The following is a 22,350-nucleotide window of genomic DNA, read 5'->3' on the forward strand; positions in this document are numbered from 1 at the left end:
ACTTTGTAGCTAGCTGGGTTACGATGTAGCATCAAACACTACTGCTAGTTTATGAATATCTTTCTAAAAATGAATTGAAAATAATATTAAAAGTGTGTTGCAGAAATTTAATCAAGAATTTAAATGTCAATTGCTCTTGTATATTCCCGGTCTCCTGTTCCAATCCTGTGTTGCCTAAAGGTCTGGGATGGACAAGATTAACGTTGGCTTTTTATCCTGTTTTACACACTTGGTCAATTTCTGTTCAGTTGGAAGCCTGTAGAAAAAACAGCAAAGAAAATGTTACAGTTAACGGGCACATATCGACAAATGAATCAGTTAATCAGATTGTACTGTTCTGTTTCCTTTGCTCTTTAAAAAGTGGAACTAAGCTACAATATCTATGGAGATTCTCAGTCATCTAGGTCATATTAGTCCCCAAGGTGTTTTTTTTAAAGAGGCAACTGGTTCTTCTTTGATGACTGATGCTCTCTAAATTGGATTGCAATTTGTTTTCAACAAAGTTTTTGGAAAAGTGACTTAAAATAGCATGAACTCAGTCACATCTTTTCTTGGATTATTGTTTAGGAACTTCAGGGCCCATGTTCCAAAGCAGGATATGCTACAGGTTTTGGTGCTACGGTACTTAATAATTTTGGCTATACTGGACTAACGCTTTAGAACATCAATCCACCTTTTAAATAGAAGTTAAAAGAGATTCAAAATAGGGATGGATCCGATTTCTACAAGGTCTGGGAGCAATGGTACCATTGGTTATCACTAGTGTTGGGTGAACCGAACTTGCAAAGTTTGGGTTTGTGCCGAACTTTGCAGTGTTCCGCATGCTGAATCCGAACTTTTTTAAAAGTTCGGGTAAAGTTCGGTTTCGTCGTTCGCTCAAACAATGCGAAACGCCGCCGGGGAGGAGAGTGGGGAATCCCATCGTGGGATTTCCCACCTCCTTTTGCTTGCAGCGCCACAAGCAAAAGGAGGTGGGGAATCCCACAATGGGATTCCAGGGGCGGGCCTTTGATGTCACAGAGACTCCTTCTTCCCTGTTTCGGCCGTCCAGGAAGTAGTCTCCGTGACGTCAAAGCCCAGCCCCCGGAATCCCATCGTGGGATTCCTCACCTACTTTTGCTTGCAGAGCTGTTACGGCATCCTTTTTTGTAAAAATAAAAGGAAGCAAAAGGAGGTGGGGAATTCCCCACCTCCTTGTTTATTTTTACAGAAATGGACACCGCAGCGGCTTGCTGCTGTTCAGGTTCAGGTTTGGCGAATTCACCCAAACTTCACGGCAAAGTTTGAGTGAGTTTGCCGAACCCGAATTTCGTTGTGTTCGTCCCACACTAGTTATCTCACAAAAAATATATACTTAAATACTATCAAAAAGAAGAAAAATTCAGTAACAACCTTACCCACTGTCAACACGGTACAAAATGAAAATAACCTCATACCCTAATTCATAAATGACGTTGATTGAGACATCCTGAAGACAATTACCAAATCCTACAAGCCAACCCCCAAAATACTGACTACATAGACAAAATATGCACATCATTTAAGCACTATATATACATACTAAATCAAGATCATTACGAACCAATAAAAACGAGGGCAAATTTACACCTAACCCACAACTGAAACGAGAGGTCGTATATGATCGAAATGTCAGCCATATAGCTAACATATTTTCTCTCCCTCCTTTTTAAATCCCCTCCCTCTCATTTCCTTACTTTATTTACCCTACTTCTAACCCCTTCTTCCTATCTTTCTCTGTTTTTGTATAATTTATATAACTACTATATTATGTATTACATTCTCCCCTCCCCCTTTTTAATGTGAATATTCAATAAAGACTATTTTAAAAAAACACAGTTAAAAGTGGTGCCCTGAAGAAACCCTGATTTTTCTAACAGAAAACACACTTGGACACAAAGAGGCGACATTTGATAATGGTAGTTAACATAGTGGCGCGAGTGCAATGCACATGTGTGTATCTCTTATGCACATAAAAGCAAATTGACTGAAAGTTCTGTGCAGCATCTTACAATAGTAATGTGAAAATGTTTGCTGGCAAAATGATGCATGAATTGTCTCCCAGTAAAACAGCCTTCCCAACTTTGATGCTACAAAGCCTTGATATCTATTGTGCATATCCTTCTCCAATCCTAGATCTTTAAAAATTTTAAAACTTACCTATTCATCATATCTAGCAACTCTTGTATCTTTTTAGTTTTCTTGTGGTGGGACCCATAAATAGCAATCTGAATCTGCGCACACTGCATGGGTTCAAAATGCAAGAGACGATCAATTCCTTGTGGTTATTTTATGTATACCAAAATCTTTTACAGTGTTCCCTCTATTTTCGCAGGTTCGAACTTTGCAAAAAGTCTATACCACGGTTTTTCAAAAATATTAATTAAAAAAATACTTTGCAGGTTTTTTCCCTATACCACGGTTTTTCCTGCCCGATGACGTCATGTGTCATCGCCAAACTTTCATCTGCCTTTAATAAATATTTTTTTAAAATAAACTTTAATAAATAAACATGGTGAGTAATAATGTAAATGGTTTCTAAGGGAATGGGAAATTGCAATTTAGGGGTTTAAAGTGTTAAGGGAAGGCTTGTGACACTGTTCATAGCCAAAAATAGTGTATTTACTTCCGCATCTCTACTTCGCGGAAATTCGACTTTCGCGGGCGGTCTCGGAACGCATCCCCTGCGAAAATCGAGGGAACACTGTATATTTCAAAGCCACCTTTGAAATATAAAAATAATCTTAAAATTAAGGCTGTGCTTTAGAGTACATTATATTTACATTAGCCTTGCTCGCTAGTGAAGTAACCAGGATGAAGTTTTTGTTGATAGACTGAAATTGGAAGCACTTGAAATAATAAATTTAAATGTAAACATTAGCAACAACTTAGTGATACAAGACTTGCTCTTAATAAAGATTAAATTCCTAAATATCACGAATGCAAAAACAGTATTCCTGCAACTATGAAATATTTCAAATTCAAAACATTCTGCAAACTACCAAGATGGACTTTTCATTCAAGCGGATAGCGTAATTTAATTTCGTAATTACCTTACTGAGCAGCTGATAGGCCTCCCTTATTTTCTCCTCTGCTAGGCAAATGCAACCCATGATATATAATCGTTCAGATGCCTGCTGATTAAAATAATTGCAGGGGTTTTGTTGAGTTTCAAAGGACTCCTTGAGTAATTCATAGGCTTGCTGAAAGAAATCATAAAAAAAATAAAATATTTTTATAAGTTCTACTACTTCAGCTTCAACCACAACAACACACAAGCACACAACAGATACAAATTTAAAGTAAACCCCTCTAAACTCGACTGCAGGAAATACAACTTTAGTAACTGAGTAGTTGATGCAGGGAACTCACTTCCTGACTCTAGTATCATCACCTAACCTCAAAAACTTTACCCTTAGACTGTTCAGTTTTGACCTCTCCCAATTCCTAAGAGGTCAGTAAGGGGCGTGCCTAAGTGCACCAGCGTGCCTTCCGTCCCCTGTCCTAATGTTTCTCGTTTACTAGTATCATGCATATAAATATTATATCTTTGCATACCACCCATACGTACTTGACAAAACAAATAAACAAGATAATAAATAAATAAGATGGCCCACTCTTTTATCTTATAGATAGGATGGCACCAGACTTTCTGGGGCTATTAACAAAGGTGAGGGCTGCTTTCCAAAAGCATGATTCTCCTTTTCTCATCCAGGGAGGTGTAATATTCTGCCTTAATATTTCCTAGAGTATTTTATTCTTCTAGGAGAGGGGTGAGTGCTAACATCCTAAAATCTTGAACGTTATGGCTCATTAATTATAGAAACATAGAAACATAGAAGTCTGACGGCAGAAAAAGACCTCATGGTCCATCTAGTCTGCCCTTATACTATTTTCTGTATTTTATCTTAGGATGGATATATGTTTATCCCAGGCATGTTTAAATTCAGTTACTGTGGATTTATCTACCACATCTGCTGGAAGTTTGTTCCAAGGATCTACTACTCTTTCAGTAAAATAATATTTTCTCATGTTGCTTTTGATCTTTCCCCCAATGATGACCTCAGTTCTTTATACTCTACAGAGCTGATTTCTCCCAGTCGAAAAGAGCGCCAGGATTCCAAATAGCATCCAAAATTATTTAAATCAAGGCACAGTCCAAGGCCTAGCATTCCTCAAAGTTCCAATTTATTAGCCGAGCCATGTTTGGCACATCTGGGAGAAACCCAAATCTGAAGTCCCGTGGGTTTCTCCACCCAGTTTAAAGTTCATTCCCTTGTTCCCACACCCACAAGTTCACCACATTGACCAGTCTCCTTCCAAGGGGTCCGTTACTCCCATCCGCTTCCGGGCAGTTGTCAAACATAGGATGACCTTGAGAATCTAGAAGGAATTTATTATGGCTAATTCTATACTTCCCTCATGCAGCAGCCCCTCCCAAATTCCCACAGCAAGAATACACTCTACATTATAATATGTCTCCAAATCAAACAATGGCTTTGGCCTGACAAAGAGGGTTTTTTATCCATAATGCTTGAGAAAAAGGTAAATTCCCACAGGGGAATAATCCTTCCCAATCCAGCTGGGATCTTCCTCCTTGATACCATCCAAGTTATAACTACAATTGTTTGTTTGTTCGTTTTGTTCATTCATTCATTCATTCAGATTTATAAGTTGCCCTTCCTGACGGATTTAGGGTGGCGTACAACAATAAAACCAAATACAAAATTTAAAATCCCAATATTGAAAAACATTCATCCATCTATCATTCATACTACTGGTCAGAGCAGTGTTGCCATAGAAACATAGAGTTGGAAGGGACCTCCAGGGTCATCGGGTCCAACCCCCTTCAATGCAGGATTCATCAAACCATCCCAGAAAGATGACTGTCCAGTCTCTGTTTGAAGACCTCCAGTGAAGGCGAGCCCACCACTTCCTGTGGCAAACTGTTCCACCGGTTCATCACCCTTACTGTTAGAAAGTCTTTTCTGATATCTAATCTAAATCTACTCCCTTGCAGTTTCATTCCATTGTTTCTAGTCCTTCCATGTGCTAATGAGAACAATGCTGATCCCCCCCTTGTCGCTCAACGGCCCCAGGCCTGCCAGTAAAGCTACGTTTTTAAAGCCTTTCGGAAGGCCAGGAAAGTGGGGGCAGTGCGAATCTCTGGGGGGAGTTGATTCCAGAGGAGTGGGGCTACCACAGAGAAGGCCCTTCCCCACAGTCCTGCCAGTCGGCATTGCTTGACTGAGGGGACCCGGAGAAGGCCAACTCTGTGCAATCTAATCGTTCGCTGGGACATAGGAGGCAGAGGATGGTCCTATAAATAATTTGGTCCCAAGCATAGTTCCCTCTAAGCTGAGCAGTGAGCAATCGCTCACTTAAAAATCATCATCAACTCAGAGTTTTGCAAACCTGCCCAGAAGCCGAGAGGGAAAGAGTGAGAGGGAAGGAGAGAGAGAGGAAGAGAGGAAGAGAGAGAAACAGATAGAAAAAAGAGAGGAAGGAAAAGAGAAAGAAAAAGAGTGGGAGTAAGGAAGAGAGAAAGAAAATCAAAATCTAGTTTGAAACTAGCTCAACTATTTAAGTGGCATTTTGATATTGATAGAGTTGCCCTATTATGAGCTCACTGTTATAGACACACAGTACAGTATTTTATTTTGAAATTCTCTGAGGCAAAACAGGGTGGGTTTTTTGTTTGTTTGTTTGTTTATTTATTTATTTATTATTTCTGTGCCGCCCAGTCCCGAAGGGACTGCCGCTCAGACACTATACTTTTCCGCCCCGCCCCCCCCCCAAAAATTAGAGGGAACACTGGTCCCAAGCCATGTAGGGCTTTATAGGTGAACTACTGTAGTTATAACTACAATCCAAGCTGATTATTATTGTTGGCTGTGAGGGCCTCTGTCCTTCCCCGCAGCCTTTGCATGGCCAAAAGTTACACAATTGTATCCCAGCAGGTGTCTGCTTACCTTTCTTTTTCCAACAAGTCCAAGCCACTTGCTGAAGACATTAAGGGCACTGATTGTCTGAGGATGGTCCATTCCTAATGCTTCCTTGTAGGCTTCCAAGCTCTCCTTGAAATACCTTTCGGCAGCCTCTAGAAAAACAAGTGCGGTGCATTTGGTATGAAATGCATTTTGAAAAACAAATCAGTATACAAGGAAGTTTTATGGATGAGTTAATTTCACTTCTTTGATTTGATGTCATTTTGTTATGCCAAAAGAAGAGCAAATTTATCCATTCATTTGATTTATTTGTAGCTGCCTGTCTCACTTTTACATGTCTCTAGACAGCTTACAATAAAATGCACAAGATAAAAATAAATTTAAACCCATAGCAGCCAGTCATTGCCCAACCAATCTTCCACACAGCCAGGAGACAGGAGAAGAAAGGAATATTAAGTATGTGTAAGCCTTGGCAGGTCTGGTAGCCCAGTGTACTTTGCCCAAACTCCAAGTCAGAAGTAGATTATAAGTAAATAAGTAAGTAAGTAAGTAGGTAAGTAGGTAAGTAGGTAAGAAAGTAAGTAGGTAGGTAGGTAAGCAAGCAAGCAAGCAAGCAAGCAAGCAAGCAAGCAAGCAAGCAAGCAAGCAAGCAAGCAAGCAAGCAAGCAAGTAAGTAAGTAAGTAAGTGTTGTGGTTAGCTCTGGCCCAGCTCCTGCCCCAAGGACTGTGGATGTGGGGGAGACATCCACATGTGCAGGCCTGTTTTGCTCCCGGTGGAATCTGCTGGTGAAGGCTCCTCTGACCAAGAAGACATGAGTGACAGGGAGGAAGAGAGTGTGGCAGAGCTCAGAAGGAGATCAATTATCTAGCTCCTCCTTGGATTCAGAACAAGAGTTAATGATACAGCCACGCATGCGGAGAGCGATGCATAGGCAACAACAACTGAGAGATTATTATCAAAGAAAATGAGGCCACCTGTGGTTGGGTGGGGCTGTGGCAATTAGTGAGGCTGCTATAAATAGCAGCCTGTGGGTTTCCCCATTGTGGAGGATTATCTGATCGTTGTGTTTCATGACTGCTTTACTGACTTTGACCTTTGTGTGCTGATTTTTCCCCGCTTTGAAACTAAACCAAAGCAAAGTGTGTTTTACTTTGTGAAAGAAGAAGGACTGTGAATTGCCTCACAGCTGCAAGCTAAGTATCACAGAACTGATAAGGGACTTGTACAAATTACCAGTTTGTTTGGAGACGAGTGCTCTTTGCTATACAAAAAGAAGGCTTAGTTTAAGTGAATTTTCATTATAAAGAACATTGTTTTGACTTTTCAAACGTGTGTGTGTCTGAAATTTGTATCTGTGAATTTTCAGGGGGATTCTACCAGAGAGCTCGACAGAACATATGCATTGTAGTTTTAGCATGTAAAACTACTGTAGCACAGTAGTTTTCCCATATTTTCTTAGTACGATCTTGTTAATGCTCATCAAAATATTCAAGAAGGGTGGTTTATCTATTATAACAAGTTTGGAAATCACTAAAATTGAAGTCAGTGTCCTTGGCAGCTTTCAACCAGTTCTTATTGGGCTGTATAATTCTCATTCATAATTAGTTTTCTTCTTAATGTGCTAGAAACATTAATCACAGAATCTCCTAGTTACTGAAAACATTAAGCAGAGGTGTCCTCCTTTCTGCTGCCATGTTTGTTTGCCACCAGTATGTTTTCCACCTTGAGTTGTTTTTAAAAAGACAGGGACTATTAATATTTATCTGATAGTTTTACTCCATAATTACCAGTGTGCTGCTCTTCTCCTGTGGCAACGTAAGCCTTCCCCAGGAATAATGCTGCAAATCCAACTTCAGGGCTGGATTTCTGGGAGAAAGCCAATGACACAGAATGAGCCTAAAGGAAAGAGATGGATGTTTCCAGTTCATAAACCAAGAACTATCACAGGATAATTGGTAGTCCATTCCCTCAAATAGCAATAACAATAGCAATAGTATACCCAGCTTTACATCTCCACCCCATGTCCAGTCAATGAAGCAGTGGAAGTGATGTGCCGGTGCCTGGAGGCTGTTGGGGCCTGGATGGGTGTCAACAAACTCAAACTCAACCCACACAAGACGGAGTGGCTGTGGGTCCTGCCTCCCAAGGACAATTCCATCTGTCCTTCCATTACCCTGGGGGGGGAACTATTGACTCCCTCAGAGAGGGTCCGCAACTTGGACGTCCTCCTCGATGCACAGCTGACATTGGAACATATCTTTCGGCTGTGGCGAGGAGGGCGTTTGCCCAGGTTCGCCTGGTGCACCAGTTGCGGCCCTATCTGGACAGGGAGTCATTGCTCACAGTCGCTCATGCCCTCATCACCTCGAGGTTCGATTACTGCAACGCTCTCTACATGGGGCTACGCCCCCCTCACCACAGCTGAAAGATGTTTCTCTAATGTGAGCTGTGGATCGAGGAGGACGCCCAAGTTGCAGACCCTCTCTCAGGGGGTCAATGACTCACCCACCCAGGGTGATGGACGGACAGATAGAATTGTCCTTGGGAGGCAAAACCCACAGCCACTCCATCTTATCAGGGTTGAGTTTGAGTCTGTTGACACCCATCCAGACCCCGGCATTACAGCTGGAAGAGCAGATGTGTGATCTAAAGCAGGAGTGTCAAACTCTATTTTATGGAAGGCCACATCAAGGTTGTGTTTGATCTCAAGGGGACAGGGTGGCCATGGCCAGCTCAATGTCTCTTGTGTTGGGATGCTTATAGAGGCCCAAGCGCTCCGCCAGTGAAAATGGCTCCCGAGCTCCATTTTCAGCTGCAATGGCTTCCAGTAATGTTCTACCAGTGAAAACGGAGCTTGGGGGGGGGGGGCGTTTTCACTGGCAGAGGCACTATGGCCTGACCCTTCATTGTTCCCAGGGCAACCCCACAGGCTAGTTTTAAGCACCCCATGGGCCGGATCCAACCAACGGGCCTTGAATTTGACAATCCTGAGCTAGAGGAACATACATAACTGCCTTTTTTGCACCGGCTGAAATTTCCCAATATTCTTTAATTGCATTTTTTTTTAAATGTCCTTTACCTTTAATGCATATGAAATACTTTTGTCATACATTTTTTTCCTTTGGCTGATTTTGGCTATTTCTTGATAAAGAGGCATCAGTTCTGGAGCCGCATCTCCTTCAGCTGAAATGAGATAATCAACGGCCTTCTCAAAATAATTGGATGCCAAATCTAATTCGTTTTTCTGCAGACTCGCCCTAGGGACAAAAATAAAAAAAATAAAAACAACAGCTGGATCATGGTTGCAGTTGCCAAATTATCGCATTGGAATTTGGTTCTAGTCTAATTTCACTCAGAAAACAGGGGTGATTTCTGATTTTCTTCGCTGCTGTTCGCTCCTTGATGTGTAGCGTGGGCACCCATGCATGTATGCGCAGTGCTAAAAATCCTAGCCTCTGTGCATGCGCAGAAGCAAAAAACCAAGATGGTGGTGTCTATGGCGCTGCAGAGAGAGCTGGTTCAGAGGCGTGGCAGGTCTGGTTCGCTGCCTGTTCTAGCGACAAGTTAGTACTGGTTCTATAGAACCAAGAGGAACCCACCTCGGTCAGAGAAGTTCCCTGACTTTGATCCAGCCTCAAAACAAAGTACTGAACAGAGCAGTTGTCGGCGAAGAATGCAAGGAAAAATGCTAGTTATGGGGCCTTCAGTCACTAAAGGAAATATGGGACATAAATCTAGGAAAACATGTTTTTAAAAGATTGTGAGATGATTCCAACAATACTTTGGATTGGCACATCACAATCAACAGAATCATTTTAAAGATATAGAATTTCAAAACTTAGAAAGGAGACATTTCCCAGTCAGCTTAGGTCCTAATTAACCTTAAATGAGTTTTACCTTAAACAAGCCAAGCAAGCAAACCTAGAGGTTAGGATTAACGTAGGGTTAATTCCCTTTGCTAGGATTAGGGTTATTTTGTGCATCCTGTAATTTGTTTTTAATTTTTATCCTGCAAATACAAATTTATCCCACATGGCCACTTGGAATGAAAATGTTCTGTCGGGCTCTCTGGTAGAATCCTCCCAAAAATTCACAGGTACAAATTTCAGACACACACACGTTTGAAAATTCAAAACAATGTTCTTTATAATGAAAATTCACTTAAACCAAGCCCTCTTTTGGTATAACAAAGAGCACTGGTCTCCAAACAAACTGGTAATTTGTACAAGTCCCTTATCAGTTCTGAGATACTTAGCTTGCAGCTGTGAGGTAATTCACAGTCCTCCTTCTTTCACAAAGTGAAACACACTTTGCTCTGGTTTAGTTTCAAAGCGGGGAAAAATCAGCACACAAAAAGTCAAAGTCAGTAAAGCAGTCACGAAACACCACGATCAGATAATCCTCCACAATGGGGAAACCCACAGGCTGCTATTTATAGCAGCCTCACTAATTACCACAGCCCCACCCAACCACAGGTGGCCTCATTTTCTTTGATAATAATCTCTCAGTTGTTGTTGCCTATGCATCGCTCTCCGCATGCGTGGCTGTATCATTAACTCTTGTTCTGAATCCAAGGAGGAGCTAGATAATTGATCTCCTTCTGAGCTGTCTGCCCCACTCTCCTCCTCCCTGTCACTCATGTCTTCTTGGTCAGAGGAGCCTTTATCAGCAGATTCCACCGGGGGCAAAACAGGCCCACAGCATGTGGATGTCTCCCCCACATCCACCGTCCTTGGGGCAGGAGCTGGGCCAGAGTTTCCAACTCAAATTCAAAATAACTCTGACATGGTTGTGTGAAAAATAGCTATCAGTCACTTTTTTCTATGCCATGGTAACTTCGAATGGTCACTAAACAAATTGTTGTAAGCCAAGGACACACCTGTATTTGTGTCCCATCAGTTAACTCTGTCCTTAATCTGTTCATATAATGCATCTGTGTCCTTATTTATCAGACTACTTTTAAACAATTGTTTTGCTTACCTGCCAAGTGCCACAAAAATGTCTTTGGTGCAGACTTTAGGCTTGGCAGCGCCTTTCCAATCTAACCCCTGCAGTTCTTCCAGACATTTTTCAGCCTTCTGTAGGATGCAGTAACATTCTTTGGTAGTAGAAAAGTCAAGGAAAATCAATAATGGAGGTTCACTTAAAGCAAGGAAGCAAGTAAACAAACAAACAAACAAACAAAAATAAGTACGCTGAGTATTTACAGCCCCGGAGACATTCAGAGATTTTCAGATTTATTCAGTAATTAAATAGTTAAGAGTGTGTGTGTTTTATTAGCTCCTCCTATTATGATGTAAAATCCTGCCACATCATTCATGCATCACATCCGTCCCCTCCAGATCGTCCATATTTGTATTGTTATATTCTCTGTTAGCTGCCATGATATAAGACGCATCTTATATGCCTCCTAAGGAATTCCTTATATTTTTTTACTTTTGTAATAAAAGAAACTTCATTTGAAAGCAGATTCTTTCTTTTAAATCCATCGACTCTCAGAAATGATTTATTATGGTCCACGCGGGCTGTAATTTATCTCTATTTCTGTCGCAAACAAACAAAAATAAGTTACCTTGTTTATTTGTTCTCTAATTATTTGGGCAAATCTGAAACTATTTTTCTTCCTACACTATGTATGGTTTGGCGATTTATGCTCTCTAGTTAATGGCAAAATAGATCAATATATCCTGAAACAGTACAAAGAATAAATGAATGATGCAGTTTTGAGACTCTGGCAATTCATTTATACTTGACGCTTGTGACGGACATTAAGGAAATTTGGTAGAAATCCTACTGAAATAAAAGGAAAATGCAGGCTAACACTGCACATTCCTTCATTGACTCTGACAAGCAAGTAAATAAATTAGGGAACTGGCCTGTTCCAATGTCCAAGGCTACCACACACAACCATCCCTTAGAGAGGAATGGTAGCAGAATTACTTGAGATCTTCTCTCATGTGGAATAGGACAGGTCTGCATAATGCTAAATCTCTCAGATTTGAGTTGCAATATCTACCCTGTTTTCCCCAAAATAAGACATACCCTGATAATAAGCCCAATCGAGCTTTTGAGTGCATGGCAATAGGGCCAAGTGCTTATTTCAACATTTCAAAAAAATTTAAGACAAGGTCTTATTTTGGGGGAAACACAGTAAGAAACCAGTAGATGGCAGCAAAGAGTTAAACACTTTTTGCATCTCTTTGGTGCCCTCTACTGGTTTCTTACCGTGTTTCCCCAAAAATAAGACACTGTCTTAAATTTTTGTTCTAGTGCAGAGTTTCTCAAATAGTGGGGCAGACCCCACTAGGGGGGTGCAAAGGGATTCCGGGGGGGGCATGTGACCCCTGGGAACACATTACACCCCAATCACACTCGTAAAACACTTGAGTTTTTGCAGGGAAAACATGATGAATATTGCAAACAATTGTCCTGACGGAAAGTTGCCCCCCCCCCTGAAATGTTTACTTCTTCCTGGGGGGGGGCGTAACAGAAAATAATTGAGAAACACTGTTCTAGTCCAATGACATGTATCCTATTAGTTGTTGTCAGACTTCCACGGGACCATGTAAGGGTTATGTAGGGGTCATAGCTGGCTCTATAGGCAAAGGACACATCCTAGGTGTTTGTCTGAGCTTCCAGGTTTGGTTGAAATTTACTGGGGCTGGTGCAAGTTTTTTATTTTTTATTTATTTTATTCATTTGTCCAATACACAAATACATAGGAAGAAAGATAGACATGTGATAATATAAAAGAGGGTGAAAGTGAACTTAGAGGAGAGGATATATGAAAGGAAGAGAATATATAAGATAGGTGAAAGAAAGGAAAGACAATTGGACAGGGGACGAAAGGTACACCAGTGCACTTATGTATGCCTCTTATGTACACTTATGTAAGCAATGTAATGAAGGGGCTTGTATTTTGAAAGAGTGTTGTTGGGCAATTGCTGTCATGGCTTAAAGACTTTGTCCTGGCTCGGATCTTGAGTGAGGGCTAATCCTACCATTGTACCAAATTCTGCTTTTGTTCAAAATATCCTGTCTTGAATGGATTACCAAATCTGCATTTCTAAAAGCTGGCATCTGCTGGGGCTATTAGGAAAGGCTTAGTCTATTTTTTGTCTTAAAAAAACACATTTTCCTCTATTTCTCATCTAGGAAATATAATATTCTGCTTTCTTAATATCTCACAAAATATTTCATTCTTCTAGGAGAGGGATGAGCAGGGGTGGGTTCTTCCCGGTTTGGAACCAGTTCACCCAAATTGATAGTGACCTGCTGGTGACATCACAATGTCACGGAACCTGTTCAGTCTTTTTTCAAATTTTTTCATATTTTTTTTTAAATTTTTTTCTAAGCATGTGCAGAAGCTGAGTTTCCAACACTGTGCATGCAGTCTCCATCTTATTTTCAACTTTTCTGGGTGATGGGTGGGATTTTTTTTGGATTTTTCAGCACTGCACATGTGTATGCCCATGTGGCACCCCCACATGGTGTGGGAGGAGGCAATCCAGCAGTAAGGTAAGTTAGGACCCACCCTGGGCTGGGTGCTAACCAGTGGTGGGTCCTATCAGTGTGGTCCAGAGTACCAAACCGATAGGAACGCACTGATGACACAATTTTTGGCAATTTTTTCCCCCAGCATCTCCATGTTGGAAGAAGTTCTCCCACCTACCCTTGTCTTAACGCTGACCTTTATTTTTCCTCCAAAGCACAGCTGAGAAGCTTTTTCTCAAGAGACACCGGGAAAAAAATCACCGAAAATTGCATCATCAATGGGTTCCTATTGGTGTGGTGCTCTGGACCACAGTAGTAGGAATCCACCACTGAAGCTAATTTTCTACACTTACAGGGGGTGGACACAAAAATGGAAACACTTGACTTTTGGCATCATAATGTTTGAACAGGTTCAAATCAATCAAAACTTGACATATTTTAATGTTTGTTTTTTTAAAATTCTGTTATTTGATATGTTTTTTAAACTACTTTTTTTTAAACAGAAATTTAAGGAAATTGGTTATAACCTTCTAGAAATGGCAGACCTCTCAGACGTTCAAAGAGGCCAAATTGTTGCTGCTCGAATGGCAGGCGCTAGTGTAACAGAAAGTGCCCAAATGTTTGGCGTTTCAAGAGGTAATGTCTCAAAAGTAATGACTGCTTTTGAAAGAGAAGGGAAAACGTCCTCAGCCAAGTACAGGTTTGGTTGAAAATCGAAGTTGTCTGAGAGAGACTGTCGGACCCTAAAACGAATTGTTAGAGCTGATTGCAAAACCGCAGCTCCTAAAATCACTGCAGAGCTCAATAGACACATACAGAACCCAGTTTCCACAAAAACTGTTCAAAGGGAGCTTCACAAATCTGGATTCCAAATCTGGATTTTTAAGGTATTTCCATTTTTTTGTCCACCCCCTGTATATTCCAACAATAGTTTACCCCACTGATGGAAACACCCCCCACACTATCTGATGAAGTATACAACTGTGCCAAAGAACTTGTTTGTGCTTCCCATACCCGACTCCTTTGCTCTGGCCACTGGCAAGGATATTTTTTCTGCATCAGATTTGCCATGCCCAAGGTGTAGTAGATTGTCACCAGGGTGCTCAACATAGTTCCTTTCTCCTCTGAGGATGCTGGGGGAGTATCACCCTTTAGGGAGAGGAGGATATACTTCGCTGAATTTGCATGGTGTATAGCTTGACACGGAAGACCTGGAATAATGAATAAAATGAGTGAGACAGAATGGTATTTACAAGAAAGGTTAAAAAGTTCCTTGGGGATACTTCAAATAACTTAAAGAGCAGATGATGAAGGAAGGAAAAATAATATACAGTGATACCTCGTCTTACAAACGCCTCGTCATACAAACTTTTCGAGATACAAACCCGGGGTTTAAGATTTTTTTGCCTCTTCTTCCAAACTATTTTCACCTTACAAACCCCAAGCCGCTGCCACTGGGATGCCCCGCCTCCGGACTTCTGTTGCCAGCAAAGCGCCCGTTTTTGTGCTGCTGGGATTTCCCTGAGGCTCCCCTCCATGAGAAACACCACCTCCGGACTTCTGTGTTTTTGTGATGCTGCAGGGGAATCCCAGCAGCGCAGAAACGGGTGCTTCGCTGGCAACAGAAGTCCGGAGGTGGGGTTTCCCAGTGAGGGAAGCCTCAGCGAAATCGCAGCATCAAAAAAAAGCAGAAGTGCAGAGGTGGGGTTTCCCATGGAGGGGAGCCTCAGGGGAATCCCAGCAGCACAAAAACGGGCGCTTTGGCTGGCAAAAGGGGTGAGTTTTGGGCTTGTATGCATTAATTGCTTTTCCATTGATTCCTGTGGGAAACATTGTTTCGTCTTACAAACTTTTCAGGAGGGAAGTGTTTTTAATAGGAAAGTGAACACAAGAACTAGGGGACACAATCTGAAGTTAGTTGGGGGAAAGATCAAAAGCAACATGAGAAAATATATTACTGAAAGAGTAATAGATCCTTGGAACAAACTTCCAGCAGACATGGTTGGTAAATCCACAGTAACTGAATTTAAACATGCCTGGGATAAACATATATCCATTGTGTTGTGGTTCAGTCTGGGACCCCTCCGGGAATGGCTGACCTTCTGTCGGTTTCCAGCTCAGAGGGAGAGGCTGAGGAACAGGAGGTGCAGACTGACGAGGAAGAGGAATCCCAGGCTGAAGAAGGACAGCCAGAGTCCCACCAGGGGGAGCTCTCCCCAGCAAGCAGCCTGGATTCCTTAGGGGAAAATGCTCAAGACATCATAGATATGCGACAAAGGAGAGCTAATCAGAGACGGACTCAATTGGCTAAGTATTTCCAGCATTAGAGGTCACAGCTGGGTTTGGGTGTGGTGCTCTTGGGAAAGGATAAAAGGCGGACCCACCCTTCCTGGCTTGTGGAGTTTTATCTTGGAGATTCGTGAGACCTGTCTGTGAACTTTGGTGGCTTACAATCCTGGTTTGTGCCTTGGACTATTGAAACCTTGGGGGTGTGTGCCAGCAAGAAGCTTGTGGTATTGACTGGACATCAGGACCCTGCTGTAACGTATTATAGCTTGTCTGTTGTGAAGACAGGTTTTCCTTTGTGCTTATTTTTTCCAGCTATAAAATACTTTTGGCTTTTACCAGAGTGTCTGGCTGTTTTTTCAGTTGGTGTTGAGGTCTGGGAAAACCCAGACAGAACACCATTGTAAGATAAAATACAGGAAATGGTATAAGGGCAGACTAGATGGACCATGAGGTCTTTTTCTGCCGTCAGTCTTCTATGTTTCTATGTTTCTAGGATTTCAACATCCAGGTATTTCTTTACAATTCCAGCAACAAACCCCTGGACTGATCACTGCTACCTATTTGGAAACATGCACCCCAACCATCAATCTAGTAATTTTCTCTCTTGGTTCAGGTGCAGTTATTTAGACTTCAGAATCTGGGTTGCTGACTAGTATTTTCCCTTCCCTGTTATTTTTCCTTCTCAATGTCTATTCTTGGAGTTGCCTGCACCTTCCTCCTCCTCCTCCCTTGCACTTGGGAGTGACTCATCTTAGTTGATGCTTGCTAATTTAAAAAAGTCTTCTCTTAACATCTGGGGATTGTTGTTTTCTTCATCTGCTATCCTTGCAAAATGTCACAGTTCCTTATAAGGTGGTTAGAGGAAAGTCAAGATGTTATTCAACTCTGATTCTAGGTGAGATTTGAGAATACTCAAAGTTGCCAATTACCTACAGTCTGCAGGTCATACGCCATTAGCTATTGGTAGAAGACAGGAGTGGGTTGTAAATCCTGTCACTATCGGTTCGCTTGTGTGCATGCGCAGCACCGTCCTGGGTGGGTGGGCAGAGCCTCCCGCCACCGCTGCTACAGGCTTGCCGAAAGTTTTAGTAGTCACTATTTGGTATAAGTAAAAAAAAAAATACTACAAATTTATTAGATAGGTTAGTTTGGAAAAAATATGGGAAATCACTGTTCTTTGTTTTGGTTTTTCTCTTTCCTCATTTTATCCCCCATATTCTTTTCCTTCCCTTTTTTCAGTATCTTAATATTTGCAGCGCAAAAGTGGGCACTTCACTGGCAACGGAAGCCCAGAGGTGGGGTTTCCCAGCGAGGGGAGCCTCAGCGAAATCGCAGCATCACAAAAACATGGAAGTCCGGAGGTGGGGTTTCGAGGACTTCCATGTTTTTGCGATGCTGCAATTTCGCTGAGGCTCCTCTCGCTGGGAAACCCCACCTCCGGACGTCCATTGCCAGTGAAGCACTTGTTTTTGCGCTGCTGGGATTTCCCTGCTGGGATTCCCCTGCAGCATCACAAAAACATGGAAGTCCAGAGGTGGGGTTTCCCATGGAGGGGAGCCTCAGGAGAATCCCTGCAGTACAAGAACGGGTGCTTCAGCTGGCAAAAGGGGTGAGTTTTGGTCTTGCATGCATTAATCGCTTTTCCATTGATTCCTATGAGAAACATTGTTTCGTCTTACAAATTTTTCACCTTACAAACCTCGTCCCGGAACCAATTAAGTTCACAAGACGAGGTATCACTGTAGTATGTTTTTATCCATAAATGCTTGAATCATTTTAATCATTATCTAGAAATGAACTTTTATAGCAATTTAGGAAAATCGAGCTACTTGCCTAATCTGTTATCATACTGAACCTGTGGGTTCAATACAAAACTTTAAAATGTTATTGTGTTCCTCAACAAATAAGGCTGTCTATCATTTGTCCTTTTGGTGGCTATTCAAATAATGTGACTTAATCAACTGAAAGAGAGTCCCAGAATCTATTTGGAAATTTATCTTGATTGTTAAGCCACTCCCACCCAGTGACATGACCTTTAAGCCACCCTCCATCCCATGATTGTCAAGCCACTCCTACCTGGTCACATGACCATCAAGCCATACCCCAAAAATAAGCCATACCCACCGCGTGGCGGTAAAAAGTTTGGCAGCCCATCAACTGGTTTGGAGGAGTCAGTCTCTTTCATCTTGGAATGCTCCTAAAAAGTTAGACTACACCTCCAGTCATTCCCAACAAAATGAAAGTGAATGAAAGCACGTAAATCACATTGCTAGGTCCTGGCTTTAGAGCATCCGTAACATTTTAGATCCCCCTTTTTCCGGAGGGATTGTGGCAAAAAATAAGGGGTGAAATCCAGCATGTTTTGACAGGTTCCGGAGAACTGGTAGCGGAAATTTTCACTAGTTTGGAGAACTGGCAAATACCACCTCTCGTTGGACTCAGAGTAGGGTGGGAATGGAGATTTTGCAGTATCTGTCCCCTGCTATGGCTACTAAGCCACACCATACCTACCACGCCACACTCTCAGAACCGGCAGTAAAAAAAATTGGATTTCATCACTGCAAAAAATTGCTTACTTTGTAGGGTAAGGTAGCCGTAAGCGAGATTGGCAAGAGCTTCTGATAGCCTCCAATGCTCATTTCCATAGATAATTCTAGCGAGGGCTGAGCATTGCATTAGTTCCTTGCAGGCTTTATGTACCTGGAGAAAAACATTTATGTGGTTAATTTTTCATTTCAACTGTAACTACCTAGCACGCCCATCCACGAATATTACTCAGTTCTGAGCTGAAACACAAACATTCCGATTCTGGTTATTTTCAAGGCATAAAGGATACAACAATTGCATTCATTTTTCAAATTTACTGAAACCAACGTTGCAGCTTGCTTGGATCAGTTTAAGTCTGTTCCTGTAAAAGGAACAGGGTTTAGAATAAACTGTGATAGCTAACATTTTGACTTCTTTGACTACTCTTTCACATACCACAGTCAATCCTGTAAAGGCTGAATGGCATATAAATATTTGGCGTACCTTCATTCCACTCCCATTTAAATATAGAAACACGGATTTGGAAAGGACTCTGCATTGTAATTGTTAAGATATTCTTGAACTGGGAGAGCCAACAAGGTTAGCCAATGAATAGACATAGCAACTAAGTCAGCCAATGGGAGCTAACCACTTCTGAGTCTATGCAGAGAATCGAAAGCTTAAGGCTGGGCGTGGCTCAAATCCACTCAACTCTCGTCTCACTCTGAACTCTACTGAAATGAAACTAACTGTTCTCTGCTGTCTGTAACTGCTTGAGGAAGAACTCTGCTTATGGTATTGTAATTTCATCTGTTACTATGTTTATAAAGAAGTTTATGAATCCAGCTGAATCAGTCATCTGTGTGTGCTTCTGGTTTTGATTTTTGCAACAAACTCTAATAATCCAGACCAGCGTTACTCGACTCTGGCAATTCTAAGGTGTGTGAACTTCAACTCCCACAATTCCCTAGCTAGTATAGCTGGGGAATTCTGAGAGTTGAAGCCCACTTATTTTAGGAGTTGCCAGAGTTGAAAAACTCTGGTCTAGACACTAAAGTCCTATCCACAAATGCCCTGTGAATGTAGATGTTCCTTCTTGATCATAAGAAACGGGTTTTCTCTTGGTCCAGTCTCCTTTCATTACATGTTAAAAGTGGTTTTGCTTCTGGAATCTGACTGTATCCCATTATACTACAGCAGGGGTAGGCAAAGTTGGTTCTTCTATGACTTGTGGATTTCAACTCCAAGAATTCCTGAGTCAATCATGCTAGCTCAGGAATTCTGGGATTCCACATGTCATAAAAGAGCCAACTTTGCCTACCTCTGCACTACAGCAATACAATTGTGACATGTATACTGCCTGTAGACTTCTTAGAGCAAATACTGTAGATTAGATGGCCGCCATCTGGGTGTTGCCAGAGATGTGGTTATATACCCAAGGTGTAACTGGGTGACAGTAACAATAGGGAAGGCAGCCAACTTCATAGGGGCTGGGAACTAGGGAGTACTTTAGCACAGCCACCAGTACCTTGGCACCGAACCACCATAAATACTACAGAATCAGATTGTGACTTGGATGAAGAAATTGATGAAGGCCATCCCTTTTTCTGGTACAAGGGATTTACTTATCCTTTAAATTAGTAGTGGGGAAATGACCAGGTAGGATCTTCAAAACTGGAAGCTTAAAAAATATAGACTGGAAGCTAAAATGTACAAAGTACGTATCATGGTTCGCTCGCGTTCTGCACAAATAGTTATGGACTCTGAGGATGCAGAAACTGTGGAGGCGCAACACAGGCATCCTGTGGCACCTGAGAGTGATAATGAAAAAGATGAAGGGTCAAGGCCAGAACAACAAGGGCCTTCTGCACTTCCTGTGCTGAGTGAATTAGCACTTCCTGTGAGGAATGACTTTTCATTTCCTGTGCTGAGTGACTCAGGGGAAGAGGAGGAGCCTCTTCTGGATGCCAGGGTTCGTAGAGCATTTAGAAGACATGAATGGTTGGCTAAGAGGAGAGTCACTGAGAAGTAGTGTGGGGGCTATTGGGTCATACCCTCAGAGGCAAGAGAACAATTAATGTGGCATAGATAGTTAAAACAATTAATCAGTGGAAAGACTTGCCTCCAGGAGTTGTGGCTACGTCAACACTAGAGATTTTTTAGAAAGAGGTTGGAAAACCTTCACCTGAAATGGTATGGAGTTTCCTGCTTCAGCAGGGGCTTGGACTACAAGACCTCCAACATCCCTTCCAACTGTTATTCTGTTACAGGAGCAAGTAGGGTGTGTATACTGAGATACAATTAAGGTTTTTGTTAGATAGGTGAGTCTTTGCATTGACAGAACTAAGCAGAGGCTTGACTTTTTAAACAGGAAACTTTTATTCTGGCATTTTCAGCACCCCTCCAGCCAGTGGTGGGCTACTAGCCGGAATGCTAAATTGCGCTTGCCGTGGCGGCTCATAAGTGCTTGCAGGGCCAGCGCAATTTTGCTCCTGCAGCTGTGGAGGTAGCAAAATGATGCACGGAGCCGCAGATGTGCCCATGTTTCGGCCAGTTTGTTTTGCTTCTGTGCGTGCTAAAAAACGGACACACCTGTGGCTCTGTGCGTGATTTTGCTACTTCCACAGGTGCAGAAGAAAAATCACGCTGGCGAGCACAATTTAGCGTTCCGGCTAGTAGCCCACTGCTGCCTCCAGCTCAGCTTGAATAGAACAGTGAACAGACTTCTGAAAGCTCCTTTTATAGTGTGGCTGTCAGATAGCCAACCAATCACACGGCTTAAACTTCCTGCTAAAAACTCCTATTGTGCTTAGCCAATCAGAGTTCAGCATCAGCCTTTCCTGGCTGGTCGTAAGTTGAAGAGTTTGCGTTTCTGGTGGGGTTGTAAGTCGAGGACTTAACAGGTTTCATCCAACTTGACATCCATCCTGAGTTTTGGGATTACCTTGGAGGTCCTTCTGACCCAGAAGAAATTTGAACTCAGTAGGGAGAAGTCCTAGAGAGGTCTAAGATCAGGTGCTATATTTTAAAGAATTTATAGACAACACCTGCATTTCTTGACAGAGTCTGAGCATACGTTGAAAGTAATATATTAAGGTGTTTCTCTTGCAGCACATTTATATCAACTCATTACAGTGGTACATCTACCTAAGAAACCTCTACTTAAGAACTTTTCTAGATAAGAACCGGGTGATTTTTTTGCCTCTTCCTAAGAACCATTTTCTACTTAAGAACCCGAGCCCAGAAAAATTTCCCAGGAAATATGAGAGCGGCACGAAGGCCTGGCCAGTTCCCTGCCATTCCCCCTTTAATCCCGGCCATCTCGGGCTTTTCTGGGCTGCCAGAGGAGCCTTTTGGTGGCGCTTAAGGAGGCTTTGGCAGTCCAGAGCGAACGAAGATTTTCCTTTCTTTGGGCGCTTAGAGAGGGAATAAACCTCTTCCTCCCACTCAAATTCCAAGCCTTTATTTCTTCCTAATGGGTTTGCACGTATTATTTGCTTTTACATTGGTTCCTATGGGAAAAATTGCTTCTACTTACAAACTTTTCTACTTAAGAACCTAGTCACGGAACGAATTAAGTTCTTAAGTAGAGGTACCACTGTACTTTTCCTCTGCACAGCTATGAAAGGAAATGCATCCACATACCTCTTTTTCTTCAGCAAACCTTTCTGCTCTTTTCTGTGCCTCTATCAGCTTAGCTGCTGGAGGGCCCATCAGCTGGGTCCATATTTCTTGATCTTCTTCATTGGTATTCATTATATCGATTTGCTCAGATCCAGTATTTCCTTTGAGCCTTCAGTAAGTATGAAGCCTTTGCAACTGACTTTGGGGAAGATCTGAGAAGGCTATTATTCATTATTATTATTATTATTATTATTATTATTATTATTATTATTATTATTATTATTAATTAGATTTGTATGCCGCCCCTCTCCGTAGACTTGGGGCGGCTCACAACAATAATAACACAATATATAACAAATCTAATAATTAAAAATCACTAAAAAACCCTTATTAAAAGAAAACATACACACAAACATACATGGGGAAACTATTCATGGAGAAATGAAGAGC

The 22,350-nt window shown here is 41.9% G+C and overlaps 1 protein-coding gene across 9 annotated transcripts in view; it reads right to left on the bottom strand.

Moving 5' to 3' along the window:
• Positions 1-93: 93 nt before the first annotated feature.
• The window catches only part of TTC23L (tetratricopeptide repeat domain 23 like), a 31,285-nt gene continuing 9,028 nt past the window's right edge, over positions 94-22,350 (bottom strand). The window contains exons 2-11 of one of the 9 annotated variants that reach the window (XM_070743466.1): positions 21,922-22,121; positions 18,327-18,450; positions 14,510-14,672; positions 10,948-11,073; positions 9,047-9,224; positions 7,755-7,863; positions 5,991-6,118; positions 3,072-3,221; positions 2,179-2,261; positions 94-256 (exon numbers count right to left, since the gene is read on the bottom strand). In XM_070743466.1, coding sequence (XP_070599567.1) covers positions 175-256; positions 2,179-2,261; positions 3,072-3,221; positions 5,991-6,118; positions 7,755-7,863; positions 9,047-9,224; positions 10,948-11,073; positions 14,510-14,672; positions 18,327-18,450; positions 21,922-22,032 — 1,254 coding nt within the window. In that variant the 5' untranslated portion in view covers positions 22,033-22,121 and the 3' untranslated portion in view covers positions 94-174. Of the gene's footprint in view, positions 257-2,178; positions 2,262-3,071; positions 3,222-5,990; positions 6,119-7,754; positions 7,864-9,046; positions 9,225-10,947; positions 11,074-14,475; positions 14,673-18,326; positions 18,451-21,921; positions 22,122-22,350 lie in introns of those variants that run through there. The other 8 variants (XM_070743473.1, XM_070743468.1, XM_070743474.1 and 5 more) reach the window with 8 other exon arrangements.

This window comes from Erythrolamprus reginae, chromosome 2 (genome assembly GCF_031021105.1).
Source record: "Erythrolamprus reginae isolate rEryReg1 chromosome 2, rEryReg1.hap1, whole genome shotgun sequence".
Lineage (NCBI taxonomy): Eukaryota > Metazoa > Chordata > Lepidosauria > Squamata > Dipsadidae > Erythrolamprus > Erythrolamprus reginae.